The following is a 19,411-nucleotide window of genomic DNA, read 5'->3' on the forward strand; positions in this document are numbered from 1 at the left end:
CTCGTGAGCACACTTCAAACACGGGTAAGGGGACCAGGGAGTACAGGTACACCCTTGGTCCTCAAGTACCGGGACACAAGGGCGTACCTGTAGACCCTTGGTCCCCAACAGATTAAAGGGTACCTGTCTCAATGGAAAAAAAAAAACAAGGATGTTACTCAAACTGTAATTGGATCATGTTCATGTCACTTATCTGTGTTGACTCTAGTTCCAGCCAGATAACAGCCCCTTTGTGCTACTCACGTCTCCTGCATAGCAGGGGGCGTATCTGTTAGTAAGCTTGTAGCTGGACTCCATATCTCCTGCAGATACTTCCTAGTTCTGTGTCGCAGAGACAGATGATGTGCTGCACAGACCCAAATGACAAGGCTGTCGTGTGGATTGCAAACTGACCTGTATAGGCACGTCTAGTGACCAGAAATATATAAAAGCCACATAGGGAATATATTCATAATTTTTAACAGAAATACACTAGTGACTGTATTAATCTTGCATTATCTGAGCATATCAATAATTAAATGATAGTGACAGTGCCTCTTTAAGGTTTGTGAACACAACCAATGTATCTTTTTGTAATAGTTATAAGAAAAATACTTAATTTCATGAAGCAAAGTAAAAATATAAATATAGTTTATTTCAGTATTAAAATGACATTGCAATGTTCCATGCCCCCATTTGGAGCCAAGCAACATGTAAAGGAGACTGTTCAACTCATATACATAGTATTACATGTCCATTATAGAAAATTAGCTTAAAACATTACAATAAAAACCTTAAGCAGCAATGTACGAATGCATCATGTAGCATGTGAGGCCTTCTTGTCATTTGCAACCAGAGCCCAGCTTTCAAATCTTAAGCTGCTTAAAAAAATGAAAGCTGAACTGTGATTGGTTGTTGTGGGACACAATGGGAGACTTTCCATTAGACTCTTGATTAAAAAGGAGTGCTGGAACTGTTTCTGTATTGACATATAGTAGTTTCATCATCTGTAGTTTAGGGGGTACATACACACCCACCCCACCAAAAGGCTTTTCTTCTGTTAAAGCATCTTTTAATGAGACCTACTGTGATCGCAAGCTATAAGCCGGTGAAGTATGTGGCAAAGCTCTTTACTTCCCAGCCAGCCAGCAGATCTGACCTTTTGAGTTCATAGACTCATGCAGTGAAAACATTAGATTTGACAAGGGGGAGTGAGGTGTACACTATTGTGCACTTCACCCGGATATAACTCACGATCATCATGGGATCTAAACTTTTAACAGTGACACTTTTTAAAAAGCTAGGTAGCTTAGTATACTCCATTAATAAAAAAAAAGTAAAAATAGGGAGGGCCATAATGTGACAGTCCTGTATATATAATGATCGAAATAATTTTTAAGATTTTAAAGATGCATCAATGTCCAAAAGACATCATACGTCATGATCTGTTATTATGTATGAAACTAATGTATGCTGCTTCATACAATGCATACTGTAAAGCATGACACCATATAGACAAACTGTCCTGTTATAGAGCATGATTCTGAAAGTAACAAACACTTAAGTTCTCATTGATGGTCTCAGCTTAATAAATGGCTTTTTCACAGCAGATCCTGTAGAAATCATACTTTTATTAAAAGAGGTGCCCATGATACTGGTGGACAGTAAAGCTGACGTTTCCGCAGACTTCTCTTTCAGGAGTGTGTCCTCCCATTTGAAGTAGTTACAGCCTTTGCCGTTTTCATCATTTCTTTTACGTACTGAGCAGCTATAAAAAACCCTTCCATGGTTTGGGCCTAGGTTAGAGACTGTGAGTTTCTTTGCCCTGCGACCACACTGGCACATTGGGGCAGTGATACGCTCAGACTTGGTAGCACCAAAGGTCCTGTTTAAGTTAACAGTAGATTTTACTACTTTATGGGAGAGGACACAGGAGCCACTAGTAGTGACTGGCAATGAGCGGTTACCTTGATCTTCATGTATGGTAAAAGGACGTTTCTTGGGGGGTGAGCAGAAGCTTAAACTAGGAAGTTTCTTCTTGGAAAAGTAATCTAACAATGTAGATGTCTTGTTCATTCGTCCAGTGGATAAGGCTGGAATATTTGTTCTATTTCCCAAAGCGCTGGGCAGTTTAAAAGCGGACCCATTAGACACAAGTTTCTTCATGCTGACATTATAAATAGTGGTGTCTGGGCTCTTATAAACCACAGACTTTGTGTGTAGATTTGGAGCCCTAGTGCTGTTTATTGACTGGCACCTATTCCTATTTTCCTGATCTCTGTTAAGCATTAAAATAGCATTGGATGCTGAGTCCACTGGTAACAGATCTGGTTCCTCCAACTCTACAGGACCCTCATGTTTGTCTTGCTGAGAATCTTCTATAACAGCGGCTTCTTCCCAGTCAGCTAAAATGGACAAATCTGAGCTGGGATCCATATCCAGAGCAGAGAAATCATTCACATTCTGAATGGTAGTAGACATTAAAAGGTGACCTCTGTCATGTGGAGAATGATCCAGGGATGAAGAGGTGAAGGCTCCGATCTTAATGTTATTTTGTACTGGACCAAATGAAATTCGTGTGGATGACCTGTATTTATTATCATCACCAAGTGTTGTAGAAAGCCCATTTATTAAGGTCCGGTGAGCCACATTTTCTCTCAGTTGTCTGTTACCGGTCATACTGTCCTGGTTGGACCTAGCACATAGCTGCCGTGATCTCACGTCTTTGGTTTTGTCAGATGTTCGATCCTTCAAGTCTTGTCCGTCTTCTACAACTATAGCCGATGCCTGTCTGATATCACCTTGTGTGGATTTAAGGACTTGAGCAGCCACTGGGGGCCCTGGTCTCACAGAAGGTTTGGGGGGTACCTAGTTTTCACAAAAAAAAGCCCAGAATTCTTCAAAAGTGAATCATTACCACAATAAAAGTCTCAGAACAGTTATCAAGCTTCTTCAGGTCTTCTCTCCAGAAGTTGTTATCTATTGCTCTACTCATCATGGTTAGTTGAATGAAGAAAAAATGGAGATCTATAAAACCAACTGACCTTATCTAAAGATTTAGTTATTTTTATAACACAACCATCGCATATCATTCTCCAGGCCAGCCTCGCTGTGTTCCGGGAATCATCTAGCCCTGGGAATTAAAAGGGAATCTGGAAATTACAGAGGATGAGCAAGATGTACATTGTATCATTCTCACTTTGTAAAACTAGTATCCATTTCTGTTGTACACAGAAACAACCATACCAGAATGTTCACGTCCTGAAAACTCAATTCCAACATCTTGTAAAGCTCCATTTAAACCTTTGGGTTTGCGATTGTAGAAAAGCTGAAAAAGATATTAAAAAGGTAAGGCTTAGTTATACAGAAACTAAAACACACCCTGTATGGAGGATCCTTTTGGTGATGTCCTTAAACCCCCAATAGGATATATAACAGGGGCTGTGGCTAGAGGAGGAACTGATTTTGGTGTCCAGATGAGCTATATATATATATATATATATATATATATATATATATATATAGATGGGTTCACAAAAGTATAATATGGACGGATTTTTGCACCTGTATTATGGCCACAAGTCCAGGCCTAAGTGTGGGTCTGATGGCCCGAACTGACAGACCCATGGTTGAAGCACTCAGACGGATCCCTCCAAGGAACAGAACAGGATAGAGCCGGCACACAAACTCCAAAGGTAAAAACTGTTTTATTTTACCATGGTTGGGCCGGGACTATTGGCCATATGAAGGATGCAAAACTGATAGGAAAAAAAATGATGATGCTAGTGTGAATCCAGTCCATTTAGAAAATGCCTGATCCTCCAATGCGGCAGAATGCTTCCTCCTCTGCATCTAGACCAAGCTCCTCCACATGCACGGCTCATGAGAGAGATTTCAAAGTGAGGACTAGATAAAAGAGCATTCTGCAGCATAGGAGGATCAAGCACAGGGGCGGAAGCGTTTTCTAAGTAGAGTCAAGCCAGAAATAACTGCGCCACTCATCCGCCAACATTCATTTAGGCAGGTGCCATCCATCCAGTACCAAGTCAAAAAGTAAATACCTGGCACTAGAGGCATAAACAGCTTGATCCTAGTGGGTCTTACTATTTATCTACTTGGATTTACAACTACTGAGTTATCACTGCTATGTCACTGTGTTTTCCAACCAGGGTGCCTCCAGCTGTTGCAAGACTACAACTGCCTGGCTGGGAAACACTGGCTCAGGGTATTAACTTACCTTGTATGTTAACCGGAGGTCAATCCAGGAGTTCAGAATATCTGGCTTCCTCAGCTGCTTCCTTCTGCATTCATACAGTAGGCAAACCCCAAGATCCCAGTCTGAAATAAGGAACAAGACATAATATTTTTCCACATTATATAAAGTGTTGATAGCCTTTTGTGAGTCAAGTCTGATGTTCATATGAAGGTGACCTGGTGGGTGGGTGAGGGTTTAACTTTGTAAATCAGCCTTCTAGAATCTGGTCAAATGAAGGTGCTGGCCAACAGTAAACCTACAGACAGACTGTCTTCTCTATGCCTTGTACTATACCTGCAAATATATCAAACTTGCTAAGTCTTTTTTACATAAAAGGGAAGGATGTTATTGCACATTGATTATAAATTAGGACTGTATACATCTGTAAGCAGTTAACTTCCCCTAGCGACAGCTCGTAAGTGAGAATTTTATCATTTAAGGAAAATAGGAAAGGATGCCGGGGTTTTCAAGCTCTGTATCAGAACAGATCTCTTCTTATGTATGTTATAGACATATTAGGCTGGGTTCACAACACATTTCCACTTTCTGTCACTGGTACCATCCCACATGATAACAGGATGCCGCCATATATTGTAGCAGAAAGTAGCAGATGCTGCTTATTTCAATGGCCAAAACAAAGTCACCGTTGGTATATGTTATTTTATCAGGACTGGTCTGCAGTGCTATTGCCTCCTGTTAAATTAGCATATATGTGGCCTGAAATGAGGTACTAGGTGACTCTGTTCGGGCAATTGAAAGTAATGGCACCAATTGCTCTCCGCCACAGTATATGTCAGCAACCTGTTCTTGGTGAGATGCGAACAGATATTTGTGATGGAAAGTGAAAACATGGTGTTTTCCCATAATGACAACATCAGCTGTAAGCATGGATAACTTCTTTAAAGGGGTACTCCGGCGCTTAGACATCTTATCCCCTATCCAAAGGATAGGGGATAAGATGCCTGATCGCGGGGGGCCCGCCGCTGGGGACCCCCGTGATCTTGCATGCAGCACCCCAGTTAAAATCAGTCCCCGGAGCATGTTCGCTCCGGTTCTGATTACCGGCGACAACGGGGCCGCTGGCGTGTGACGTCACGCCTCCGCCCCCGTGTGACGTCACGCTCCGCCCCTCAATGCAAGCCTATGGGAGGGGGCGTGACAGCTGTCACGCCCCCTCCCATAGGCTTGCATTAAGGGGTGGAGGCGTGACGTCACACGGGGGCGGAGGCGTGACATCACACGGGGGCGGAGGCGTGACGTCACACGGGGGCGGAGGCGTGACGTCACACGGGGGCGGAGGCGTTACATCACACGGGGGCGGAGGCGTGACGTCACACGGGGGCGGAGGCGTGACGTCACACGGGGCCGGCCCAGTGGTCGGAGGCGTCACGTCACACGGGGGTGGAGGAGTCACGTCACACGGGGGTGGAGGCGTCACGTCACACGGGGGTGGAGGCGTCACGTCACACGGGGGTGGAGGCGTCACGTCACACGGGGGTGGAGGCGTCACGTCACACGCCGGCAGCCCCGTGGTCGCCGGTAATCTGACGCCGGAGTACCCCTTTAAGGAATCAATCAGCACACAATAAGGGGGAAGATTTATCATTGTTTTTGTAGGTTTTGTCTTCTTCTTATATTTGGCGCATGAAGTGTCACACGTGCGCCTAAGCACTCTTTTTTGCCACTTTTGGCTGTAAGCAAAAAGCTACAAATGGTCTTACAAAAGTCAGTTTCAATTTTCACTTTGCAACAAATTAATTAAATGCTGCAGGGCCCGTGATTAATATGGTGCTGGTAAACATTTTTTATTCAGTACTCAACTTTGTAGGATGCCTTCTCTGCAACTATTTGACCTGCGCTCCAAAATGTGACTTATTAAAAATGTTATTGAGACAGTTTTGTTACCAAGGCCATGGCTTGAGTAGATTTCTGACAAATTGAGGGCTGCGACAAATTGTGTGAAAAATCACTATGATAAATTTCTGACCACTGCAAAAACTTTTAGAAAAAGCTTCTACAGCAAAAGTCTCAATGAAAAGTCTCAAACAGCAACTGAGACAAATAAACACCACAAAAACAGGTTAAAACCAAATGATAAAATCCCCTCTATGTCCTTGGATTATTTTTTTGAAGAGTGATGTACTTTATGTAAACTTTAGAAAGGTACTGTGCCTGATCCATGCTCTCTATTTTACACAAATATGAAAATCTATATATTTACAATGTTCCTTTTTGATCTTTTACTTTGTATCTTTGGAATGTATTCAGAAATGACATTAAAAGGGGTTATCCAGGAAAAAAGTTTTTTTATACATCAACTGGCTCCAGAAAGTTTAAAATCTTAATCCTTTCAGTACTTATGAGCTGCTGAAGTTGAGTTGTTCTTTTCTGTCTAAGTGCTCTCTGATGACACGTGTCTCGGAAACCGCCCAGTTTAGAAGCAAATCCCCATAGCAAACCTCTTCTACTCTGTGCAGTTCCCGAGACAAGCAGAGATGTCAGCAGAGAGCACTGTTGCCAGACAGAAAAGAACAACTCAACTTCAGCAGCTGATAATTATTGAAAGGATTTACAAATCTGTTTAACTTTCTGGAGCCAGTTGATATATAAAAAAAGGTTTTTCCTGGAATACCCCTTTAACAAACAAAAAAACTAAACACAGTACCTGACCAAGTTACAAATCCACACATCTTCTGCTCTGAGGATGTATGAGTTGGTAATACACTAGGGAAAGTTATGGGCTTTTCCTTCTGGAGTTTCTGAATCCATGTAGAAAACTGGGATAGGCAGATCTTTAAAGGAACCCCGTCATCTACTTGTTGCTATAATAGAACAAAATAGACAGGTTATACAAACAACATTGAGAAGAGATATACAATATGGCCATACCTATAGGTAAGGTTTGCCACTAACCAATAGAAATTTCCCTTATGGCTCTGCATTTTTTATTTGAAAGTAAAGACATGTACCTGCTTTATTCCGGTCAGCTCCGTGCAAAAGTCTGAAAGAATCGGGTGCTCTTGTGGTTGCACATATGTGTGGAATTCTGACTCAATCTCCCCATTAGATGTGTTTATTAAAACTGCTGGAAACTCAACTAGAAACAAGGATATATAGACACATATAACACAACTGTGCAAAAGCTTTGTGGGCAACAATATATACGATTTAGTACACAGGGAAATGTTGCACTGTCACAGACTTACCCAGGCTTTATATAAATGCATAGCCCCTACTCTGACCCCCGACCTTCTCTCTACCTTGGCACTTCCTGTTATATTTTGCTCTATGTAAATTTCATTGTCTAAGCTGTCAGATTGGGATGCCTGTAGGGGTTATCCAGGGAAAAATTTTATATATATATATATATATATATATATATATATATATATATATATATATACTGGATCCAGAAAGTTAAACAGATTTGTAAATTACTTCTATTAAAAAATCTTAATCCTTTCAGTACTTATGAGCTTCTGAAGTTGAGCTGTTCTTTTCTGTCTAAGTGCTCTCTGATGACACCTGTCTCGGGAACTGCCCAGTTTAGAAGCAAATCCCCATAGCAAACCTCTTCTACTCTGTGCAGTTCCCGAGACAAGCAGAGATGTCAGCAGAGAGCACTGTTGCCAGAAAGAAAACAACAACTCAACTTCAGAAGCTGATAATTATTGAAAGGATTAAGATTTTTTAATAGAAGTAATTTACAAATCTGTTTAACTTAATGGTACCAGTTAATATTAGAAAAAAAATAAAAAAAGTTTTTTCCTGGAATACCCCTTTAAGAAATTAGTTGTGCACCTGGGACAACAGCAGTCAAAGTGCAAAAGGACAGGGTGGACATTATGGTGCCCAGCTGTCACAATACTTTGATTTACCAGGTCTGTCTTCTTATACAGAACACTGTTATGCTTCTAGAGCAGTGGTCTTCAACCTGCAGACCTCCAGATGTTGCAAAACTACAACTCCCAGCATTCCCGGACAGCCAACGGCTGTCCGGGCATGCTGGAAGTAGAAGTTTTGCAAGATCTGGAGGTCCGCAGATTGCAGACCACTGTTCTAGAGTATAGTCCCACATGGGGTTAATGATGCTGTGGAAAGTACATGCAATTTTTGTTGTGATCATGGTTTTATCAAGGCTGTTTTATGGAAGAATCACACAAGCCTGCTGCATATCTAAAAACTATGATTGTTTTTTCCATCCCGTGTTTCCCATTTTCTGAATATGACCCAAAATTGACAAATTTCACAGGACGGGGGATGTTTCTTCCATACAAGCCCCAGTTACGGAGGAAAATGGTCATTTAAAATAACATAAAAAGTTATAATGTCCCTCAGAAGTATTTTTTGACCGTTTCATACTGAGAATTTTTAGAGCAGTGTTTCCCAACCAGCCAAAGGCTATACCAGAGCATGCTGGGAGTTGTAGTTTTGCAACAGCTAGAGGCACCCTGGTTTGGAAACACTTCTCTAGAGAATCTCACTGAAGAATAACTAATTTAAGTAAATTCAATTTATTAAAAGACAAAAGATACATTTATTTATTTTTACAAAATGTATCTTTATTTATCTTTTAATAAATTTTTGTCCCCCCTGTTTTTTTTACACTGTTCTGTATACCAATCTGACGAAGGGGTTAACCCTGAAAAGTGTTATTGGTTTCTGATGGAATAAAGTTCTGATCTGATGATCTCTTCCTCCTGACTGCTTCCTGTGCTTGCAGTGCATTAAGAGTTTTTTTTTATCCTGCTTCTGTTTTTATAGTGACATACCAAATACATTTCAGACCCCACTAATCCCTACAGCGAAGAGGCAGAGGGGTACAGCTGAACACTGTGCATCTTCAGGTCTGATTGCCTTTGCCTTTCACTCTTTGGTGTACATGCTCTCTAAATATACTGTAAGCCAGTAAACCACTCACTCGGCTCTGCGGATCAGAAATATAGGAGCACAACACTCGCCTGAACGCTTCTTTCCCATTATTTTTGTTCTCGATGAAGTGCTTGACAACCTGGACCCCCCAAAGATAAAAACTTCTTACAATGCAACTATGACAAGTGAAATGTTTTATGAAATCCTAGTTACCCTTTTCCAAACTGATGTCAGACCACAACCTAATATAAAGAGCTTAAAATATCCCATCATAAAGATACAACCATTATTTAATGAAGAATTCTCTACTATTAAAGGGGTACTCCGCCCCTAGACATCTTATCCCCTATCCAAAAGGATAGGGGATAAGATCTCAGATAGCCCGCTGCTGGGGACCCCTGTGATCTACCATGCAGCACCCACCTGTAGCGGCTTCCGGAACTGCTGGAGGTCCTCAAGCTTAGTCTGTCTCGACCACCAGGACGGAAGATCGTGACGTCACGACTCCGCCCCCGTGTGTCGCCCCTCAATGCAAGTCTATGGGAGGGGGCGTGACAGCTGTGGGTGCTGGTGCTGCATGGTAGATCCAGGGGGTCCCAAGCAGCAGGACCCCGGCGATCTGACATCTTATCCCCTATCCTTTGGATAGGGGATAAGATGTCTAGGGGTGGAGTACCCCTTTAAACAACACTTACTGATTTCCTGACCGTAATGCTTCGTATCTTTCCAGCACGTTGACTCAAAGTCAATGATGATGAGATAGTCAAAAAATTGTTCTAAAAAAAAAGAAAAAAAAAAAGATAAAAAGATATACATTTTTTTTTACATCCCAACAGAAAATGCACAAATATATGTGAGCTGTAACACTTACTAGATTTGGGGCTGGTGGGACCCTTAGCATTCAGAGACAACTTGGAGCTTCTCCTTATAAGACCGAGCCGCCTAGGTCAAAGAAGAGATTTTATCATTTAATACTATAAAAATCCAGGAAACAAATCCCTCAAAGCTGCTAAATACCCCAAAACACTTTCAGTCAGATAATAGTAGCCAAAATATAGTAGAGAATTCACGTCTTACTTTGCCAGTTGTTTAGTGGTCATTCTGGTAAATTGCCTGGTAAAAGAAAAAGAGAAAAAAGGTAAGAAAAGTCTCAGAACCCTTCCTAAGCAGAGTGGAATCATTTACAAGATTAAATAACACAATGGACAAGCCCCATCCGTAGCTGAAGAAAACCAGGGGCAAGTAATGTGGCGCACGTGACACCATTCAAGGAGATTAAAACGTGTCCAGAGGAAAAGTTTCTGAGTTGCCCATAGCAACCAATCAGATTGCTTCTTTGATTTTTGAAAAGGCCTCTGAAAAATGAAAGAAGTAATCTGATTGGTTGCTATGGGCAACTCAGAAACTTTTCCTCAGACAGGTTTTGATAAGTCTCCCCCATTGTGAAGTGCTCAAAGCAAAGAGGTTCACTGGACTACTGTATTACTGAGAGCCAACCACTAAGGTTCTCAGCAAGCCTATAAGATATAGCCCCCACGCATCACCCCCATCACTCACCCCAGCTCCGGGGCAGAACAGACACTACATCCCCCACACATCACCTCCCATCCCCCACACATCACCCCCATCACTCACCCCAGCTCCGGGGCAGAACATACACTACATCCCCCACACATCACCGCCAGCTCCGGGACAGAACATATACTACATCCCCCACACATCAGCTCCGGGACAGAACATATACTACATCCCCCACACATCACCTCCAGCTCCGGGACAGAACATACACTACATCCCCCACACATCACCTCCAGCTCCGGGACAGAACATACACTACATCCCCCACACATCACCTCCAGCTCCGGGACAGAACATACACTACATCCCCCACACATCACCTCCAATCTGGGGCAGAACATACACTACATCCCCCACACATCACCTCCAGCTCCGGGACAGAACATACACTACATCCCCCACACATCACCTCCAGCTCCGGGGCAGAACATATACACTACATCCCACACATCACCTCCAGTCCGGGGCAGAACATACACTACATCCCACACATCACCTCCAGTCCGGGGCAGAACATACACTACATCCCCCACACATCACCTCCAGCTCCGGGACAGAACATATACTACATCCCCCACACATCTCCTCCAGCTCCGGGACAGAACATATACTACATCCCCCACACATTACCTCCAGTCCGGGACAGAACATATACTACATCCCCCACACATCACCTCCAGCTCCGGGGCAGAACATACACTACATTTCCCACACATCACATCCAGCTCCGGGACAGAACATATACTACATCCCCCACACATCACCTCCAGCTCCGGGACAGAACATATACTACATCCCCCACACATCACCTCCAGCTCCGGGACAGAACATACACTACATCCCCCACACATCACCTCCAGCTCCGGGACAGAACATACACTACATCCCCCAAACATCACCTCCAATCTGGGGCAGAACATACACTACATCCCCCACACATCACCTCCAGCTCCGGGACAGAACATACACTACATCCCCCACACATCACCTCCAATCTGGGGCAGAACATACACTACATCCCCCACACATCTCCTCCAGCTCCGGGGCAGAACATACACTACATCCCCCACACATCACCTCCAGCTCCGGGGCAGAACATACACTACATCCCCCACACATCACCTCCAGCTCCGGGACAGAACATATACTACATCCCCCACACATCACCTCCGGGACAAAACATACACTACATCCCCCACACATCACCTCCAGGACAGAACATACACTACATCCCCCACACATCTCCTCCAGCTCCGGGGCAGAACATACACTACATCCCCCACACATCACCTCCAGCTCCGGGACAGAACATATACTACATCCCCCACACATCACCTCCGGGACAAAACATACACTACATCCCCCACACATCACCTCCAGTCCGGGGCAGAACATACACTACATCCCCCACACATCACCTCCGGGGCAGAACATACACTACATCCCCCACACATCACCTCCAGCTCCGGGACAGAACATATACTACATCCCCCACACATCACCTCCGGGACAAAACATACACTACATCCCCCACACATCACCTCCAGTCCGGGGCAGAACATACACTACATCCCCCACACATCACCTCCAGTCCGGGGCAGAACATACACTACATCCCCCACACATCACCTCCAGCTCCGGGGCAGAACATACACTACATCCCCCACACATCACCTCCAGCTCCGGGGCAGAACATATACTACATCCCCCACACATCACCTCCAGCTCCGGGGCAGAACATATACTACATCCCCCACACATCACCTCCAGCTCCGGGGCAGAACATATACTACATCCCCCACACATCACCTCCAGTCCGGGGCAGAACATATACTACATCCCCCACACATCACCTCCAGTCCGGGGCAGAACATACACTACATCCCCCACACATCTCCTCCAGCTCCGGGGCAGAACATACACTACATCCCCCACACATCTCCTCCAGCTCCGGGACAGAACATACACTACATCCCCCACACATTACCTCCAGTCCGGGACAGAACATATACTACATCCCCCACACATCACCTCCAGCTCCGGGGCAGAACATACACTACATCCCCCACACATCACCTCCAGTCCGGGGCAGAACATACACTACATCCCCCACACATCACCTCCAGTCCGGGGCAGAACATATACTACATCCCACACATCACCTCCAGTCCGGGGCAGAACATATACTACATCCCCCACACATCACCTCCAGTCCGGGACAGAACATACACTACATCCCCCACACATCACCTCCAGCTCCGGGACAGAACATACACTACATCCCCCACACATCACCTCCAGCTCCGGGACAGAACATATACTACATCCCCCACACATCACCTCCAGCTCCGGGGCAGAACATACACTACATCCCCCACACATCTCCTCCAGTCCAGGGCAGAACATACACTACATCCCCCACACATCACCTCCAGGACAGAACATACACTAAATCCCCCACACATCACCTCCAGCTCCGGGGCAGAACATACACTACATCCCCCACACATCACCTCCAGCTCCGGGACAGAACATATACTACATCCCCCACACATCACCTCCAGCTCCGGGACAGAACAAACACTACATCCCCCACACATCACCTCCAGGACAGAACATACACTACATCCCCCACACATCACCTCCAGGACAGAACATACACTACATCCCCCACACATCACCTCCAGCTCCGGGACAGAACATATACTACATCCCCCACACATCACCTCCGGGACAAAACATACACTACATCCCCCACACATCACCTCCAGTCCGGGGCAGAACATACACTACATCCCCCACACATCACCTCCGGGACAGAACATACACTTCATCCCCCACACATCACCTCCAGGACAGAACATACACTACATCCCCCACACATCACCTCCAGTCCGGGGCAGAACATACACTACATCCCCCACACATCACCTCCAGCTCCGGGACAGAACATATACTACATCCCCCACACATCACCTCCAGCTCCGGGACAGAACATATACTACATCCCCCACACATCACCTCCAGCTCCGGGACAGAACATACACTACATCCCCCACACATCACCTCCAGTCCGGGGCAGAACATACACTACATCCCCCACACATCACCTCCAGTCCGGGGCAGAACATACACTACATCCCCCACACATCACCTCCAGCTCCGGGGCAGAACATACACTACATCCCCCACACATCACCTCCAGCTCCGGGGCAGAACATATACTACATCCCCCACACATCACCTCCAGCTCCGGGGCAGAACATATACTACATCCCCCACACATCACCTCCAGCTCCGGGGCAGAACATATACTACATCCCCCACACATCACCTCCAGTCCGGGGCAGAACATACACTACATCCCCCACACATCACCTCCAGTCCGGGGCAGAACATACACTACATCCCCCACACATCTCCTCCAGCTCCGGGGCAGAACATACACTACATCCCCCACACATCTCCTCCAGCTCCGGGACAGAACATACACTACATCCCCCACACATTACCTCCAGTCCGGGACAGAACATATACTACATCCCCCACACATCACCTCCAGCTCCGGGGCAGAACATACACTACATCCCCCACACATCACCTCCAGTCCGGGGCAGAACATACACTACATCCCCCACACATCACCTCCAGTCCGGGGCAGAACATATACTACATCCCACACATCACCTCCAGTCCGGGGCAGAACATATACTACATCCCCCACACATCACCTCCAGTCCGGGACAGAACATACACTACATCCCCCACACATCACCTCCAGCTCCGGGACAGAACATACACTACATCCCCCACACATCACCTCCAGCTCCGGGACAGAACATATACTACATCCCCCACACATCACCTCCAGCTCCGGGGCAGAACATACACTACATCCCCCACACATCACCTCCAGTCCGGGGCAGAACATACACTACATCCCCCACACATCACCTCCAGCTCCGGGGCAGAACATACACTACATCCCCCACACATCACCTCCAGTCCGGGGCAGAACATACACTACATCCCCCACACATCACCTCCAGTCCGGGGCAGAACATACACTACATCCCCCACACATCACCTCCAGTCCGGGGCAGAACATACACTACATCCCCCACACATCACCTCCAGTCCGGGGCAGAACATACACTACATCCCCCACACATCACCTCCAGTCCGGGGCAGAACATACACTACATCCCACACATCACCTCCAGTCCGGGACAGAACATACACTACATCCCCCACACATCACCTCCAGTCCGGGGCAGAACATACACTACATCCCACACATCACCTCCAGTCCGGGACAGAACATATACTACATCCCCCACACATCACCTCCGGGACAAAACATACACTACATCCCCCACACATCACCTCCAGTCCGGGGCAGAACATACACTACATCCCCCACACATCACCTCCGGGACAGAACATACACTTCATCCCCCACACATCACCTCCAGGACAGAACATACACTACATCCCCCACACATCACCTCCAGTCCGGGGCAGAACATACACTACATCCCCCACACATCACCTCCAACTCCGGGACAGAACATATACTACATCCCCCACACATCTCCTCCAGCTCCGGGACAGAACATACACTACATCCCCCACACATCACCTCCAGCTCCGGGACAGAACATACACTACATCCCCCACACATCATCTCCAGTCCGGGGCAGAACATACACTACATCCCCCACACATCACCTCCAGTCCGGGGCAGAACATACACTACATCCCCCACACATCACCTCCGGGACAGAACATACACTACATCCCCCACACATCATCTCCAGTCCGGGGCAGAACATACACTACATCCCCCACACATCACCTCCAGTCCGGGGCAGAACATACACTACATCCCCCACACATCACCTCCAGCTCCGGGGCAGAACATACACTACATCCCCCACACATCACCTCCAGCTCCGGGGCAGAACATACACTACATCCCCCACACATCACCTCCAGTCCGGGGCAGAACATACACTACATCCCCCACACATCACCTCCAGTCCGGGGCAGAACATACACTACATCCCACACATCACCTCCAGTCCGGGACAGAACATACACTACATCCCCCACACATCACCTCCAGTCCGGGGCAGAACATACACTACATCCCCCACACATCACCTCCAGTCCGGGACAGAACATATACTACATCCCCCACACATCACCTCCAGTCCGGGGCAGAACATACACTACATCCCCCACACATCACCTCCAGTCCGGGACAGAACATATACTACATCCCACACATCACCTCCAGTCCGGGACAGAACATATACTACATCCCCCACACATCACCTCCAGCTCCGGTGCAGAACATACACTACATCCCCCACACATCACCTCCAGTCCGGGGCAGAACATACACTACATCCCCCACACATCACCTCCAGCTCCGGGACAGAACATATACTACATCCCCCACACATCACCTCCAGCTCCGGGGCAGAACATACACTACATCCCCCACACATCATCCCCACCTCCGGGACAGAACATATACTACATCCCCCACACATCACCTCCAGTCCGGGGCAGAACATACACTTGGTCCCCATCACTCACCTCCTGCTCCTTCCCGCAGCTGTGACATTTGTTTAGTTTTGTTTTTTTCAAATTCCCCGGCCGTACGCACCACATCCGTTACGTCATCACTATGCGCCGATTCGGTCATCGCTTGCTCTAGTCTAGCACAGGCGTCTAGCCCGTGTAATCGATAGCGGATACAATGATCGCTCTCACGTGTGTGCTGTGAGTCTCCCGGAGCTGTGGCGCTTCCTGTAGGTAATGCTGTCCGGCGGGTGTGAGTGGTATTAGGATATCTGTACTATCTGCTGCTGGAAGAGAAAGCAGATTATAACTAATGCTGATCGCAGGGTCCTGTTGCACTGAGCTGCAGTAAAGTGAAGTCTAGTTGTGGGCTTCATTCCCTGGGCTCACATTGAGATTGCTTTGTGATGTCATTGTAAAAACTTTAACTTGTCAAAAGTTATGATGAGTCGGGGTCTTTGGGACCAATCGGCAGAACAAGCCAGGACAATTGTGTACTTACAGGGGTATCCTGCCAAAAAAATGATACCCTATCCCCAAGGCAGGGCAGTATTTCCCAACCAGGCTTTGGCTGTCCAAGCTTGCTGGGAGTTGTAGTTTTGTCAACAGCTGGAGGCTTCCTGGTTGGGAAACACTGAGCTGGTGCAGTAGAAAGTTATGGGCATTGTCTATGCTAGGGCTGGAGATAGCAAAGTACAGAATTTGTGTATCTTCAGCGCTCCCATAGACCATACATGGATTACGTCCTGTCACACGATTGGATGCTTATCCCCTATTCTGTAGATAGGCGATAGTTTTTAGTATTTTTACTGGAAAGGCCCCTCAAAGCTTCACTCCCTGGCTTTCTACGATCTCTGTCCTGTGGCCCCTTTAGGAACAAGGCGGGGTCCGAGGATGCCCACGGCATTAGAAAATTAAGGGTAAGATACCAGTTTATACTTTGGGAGCCCTTTTTCTGAGGCTACCATTGTCTTCATGTAGGTATTGCATGGTATAGGCCATAGGTTAATATAACGATCAACAGCATAGTGTTCCTTATACTGTTAGTTTTAGATCCTTATACTGAATACTGCCTTATGAATATTGTCAATTCGTATCATTTTCAGTGAATGTTTGATTGTTTACTTGTTTATTTCTTTGAAAAATCAATTGAAAAGAAGTCTGTGGGGTCATTAGAGATTGCTGTGAGCCAGGAAGGAAAAGGCTCAGGCTCGGTCTTCTTCCTGCTCGTTCTAATAATCCGTGAGGTTTTCAGCACTGAGATTCCGACCAATCAAGAATTTTTATGTTTGGCCCTTTTATCGATTTCCTTTTTTTTGTAATACATACACTAAAGGGATTTTCAACCCTCTCATGGTTACCAGTTCCAATTCCAATGAAGGCATCATATGAATTTTCCTTAAAAATCAGAGGATTAAAATTGGCATGCCACAGATTCACCACTGTATTAGACCTGGATTAGCCCCAAAACAGAATGGGCCTAATCCAAGTGCTGTCTACCTGATGCTCTGACATACGGTGTGTCATTTTTATTTTCTTTTTTGGTTTGTTTTTTCACATGCAGATTTTTACATCTACTCAAAGTAAAAAATAAAAATAAAAAAAAGTGCAATGTGAAGACTACAGCATGGATTCCCATAAAATTTAAGGAGACAAGGGGACATTTCTGTTGTAAGGAATAAGTGTCAGTTTCCAACATGTGATTGGGATGTAAAAGTCTGTTCACATGTTATGGATGAACCCACATCCACATGTGGCGGCCAATGGCTACACAATTTTACCAGTAAATACCATACAAATTGTGTGGCCATGACTACCACATGCGGGCATGGTTTTGTCCACATGTTGCTGCCACAACCTTTCAATCCCATTTATTCAAATGGACAAATCTTCCTCATATATCTGAACACATCAGAACCGGAGTCTGAACAGGTATTGCACTGGAGGACTAGTGTGGTGTGCTTTATGGTAGAAGTTGGTGGGGTCCAGACATGTGCATTACAGTCCATTGACTGTAATGCACTCATTTTTATCCTTTTCAGGCACAGGTTAAAGGGTTTATCAAGGAGCATAAAAAAAGAGCATTTTCCCCCTCAAAACAGCACCACACCTTTTTTCAGGTTCTATGTGGTATTACAACTTGACTCCAGTCACTTTAATGAAACTGAGCTGTAATACCGCACACAACCTGTGGATTGTTACTGTATATGATGTGCGGATGCTATAAAGCTAGGACCTAGTGATAAACAATGATTTTTTTTCTTCTTAAATTGTTCAATTTCTCTATTGCTTTTACCCAACTGTAGGCTAAAATGGGGGAGAGTAAATCTATGATCCAACATAAGAGAGCCCTCTGTAATGATGATGAAGAAGAACCAAACTGCAAAAAAAGAAGAGATGAGATTGATAGGAGCCAAGAAGCCACCAATGGTTTAGACCTACAAAGGGCCCAGGTGATGTCTCTCTTTACAGTAGTTCAAGTCTTATGGGTGTAATAAATTATATTGTGTGATCTATTTGGAATAAATTATTAGAAGTCCAGTTTAAAGGCTTGTCCATTTGTAAGCAGGCAATTTGCTATTGCTGCACCCATCCCTGCTAATGGATTAAAGTAGATGGGCTCATGCTGATGTCAGCACTCTGTTCCCAGCAGTAGTCTATGATCGCTTCTACTACAAAAGATTGATCTTATTGCAGTTAGAAACCTGTACCTGGCTCATGAATGCATTAAGTGAAATATAGTTACCAGGGATGATTTTCAAGTTGCCATTTTACTGTATACATTACATTTTAATGCAGTTTATTTGTGATTCACTGTATACTTCTCTTGAGAAGAGCTAGAATTAAAATTTAGTTTTTGCTGCATTTTTTGATGTAGAGCTTTGTTTTTCTTTGCAGAAAGCGCCCAGATTGTCTCCTGCATTATTCTGTGACAACTGTGAAATTCCACACCTACAGTTACACCAACTGTTGAAGTATGCAGTCATTGGAAAAAAAGGCAAGGCCACACAGGCAAGGTGTGTTACTATTTTCTGGCCTTTTATATTTGATGCTTAAAGGGGTTATCAATGATGCAGAAGAGGTATTGTCTTTCCTCGCTCCCCAGCAGCTCACTTCCAGCTTGGTTCCATTTCA

General features: G+C 45.4%; 2 protein-coding genes across 7 annotated transcripts in view; one reads left to right on the forward strand and one right to left on the reverse strand.

The window, feature by feature from the left end:
- Positions 1–635: 635 nt before the first annotated feature.
- On the reverse strand, positions 636–16,413 carry ERI2 (ERI1 exoribonuclease family member 2). Its single transcript, XM_056535739.1, has 10 exons — positions 16,292–16,413; positions 10,184–10,219; positions 9,978–10,048; positions 9,802–9,882; positions 7,204–7,331; positions 6,900–7,056; positions 4,217–4,317; positions 3,226–3,307; positions 3,024–3,112; positions 636–2,847 (listed from the first exon to the last, which is right to left on the reverse strand). Exons 2-10 carry the CDS (start codon positions 10,204–10,206, stop codon positions 1,540–1,542), a joined length of 2,040 nt encoding a protein of 679 aa, XP_056391714.1. The 5' UTR covers positions 10,207–10,219; positions 16,292–16,413; the 3' UTR covers positions 636–1,539.
- Positions 16,386–19,411, forward strand: part of REXO5 (RNA exonuclease 5) — a 34,146-nt gene continuing 31,120 nt past the window's right edge. For 3 of the 6 annotated variants that reach the window (XM_056535734.1, XM_056535737.1, XM_056535738.1), the window contains exons 1-3: positions 16,389–16,510; positions 18,583–18,729; positions 19,175–19,293. In XM_056535734.1, the coding sequence (XP_056391709.1) occupies positions 18,589–18,729; positions 19,175–19,293 (260 nt within the window). In that variant the 5' untranslated portion in view covers positions 16,389–16,510; positions 18,583–18,588. Of the gene's footprint in view, positions 16,511–16,539; positions 17,197–18,582; positions 18,730–19,174; positions 19,294–19,411 lie in introns of those variants that run through there. The other 3 variants (XR_008847165.1, XM_056535735.1, XM_056535736.1) reach the window with 3 other exon arrangements.

The sequence above is a fragment of the Hyla sarda genome, chromosome 8 (assembly GCF_029499605.1).
Source record: "Hyla sarda isolate aHylSar1 chromosome 8, aHylSar1.hap1, whole genome shotgun sequence".
In the NCBI taxonomy this organism is placed as follows: Eukaryota; Metazoa; Chordata; class Amphibia; order Anura; family Hylidae; genus Hyla; species Hyla sarda.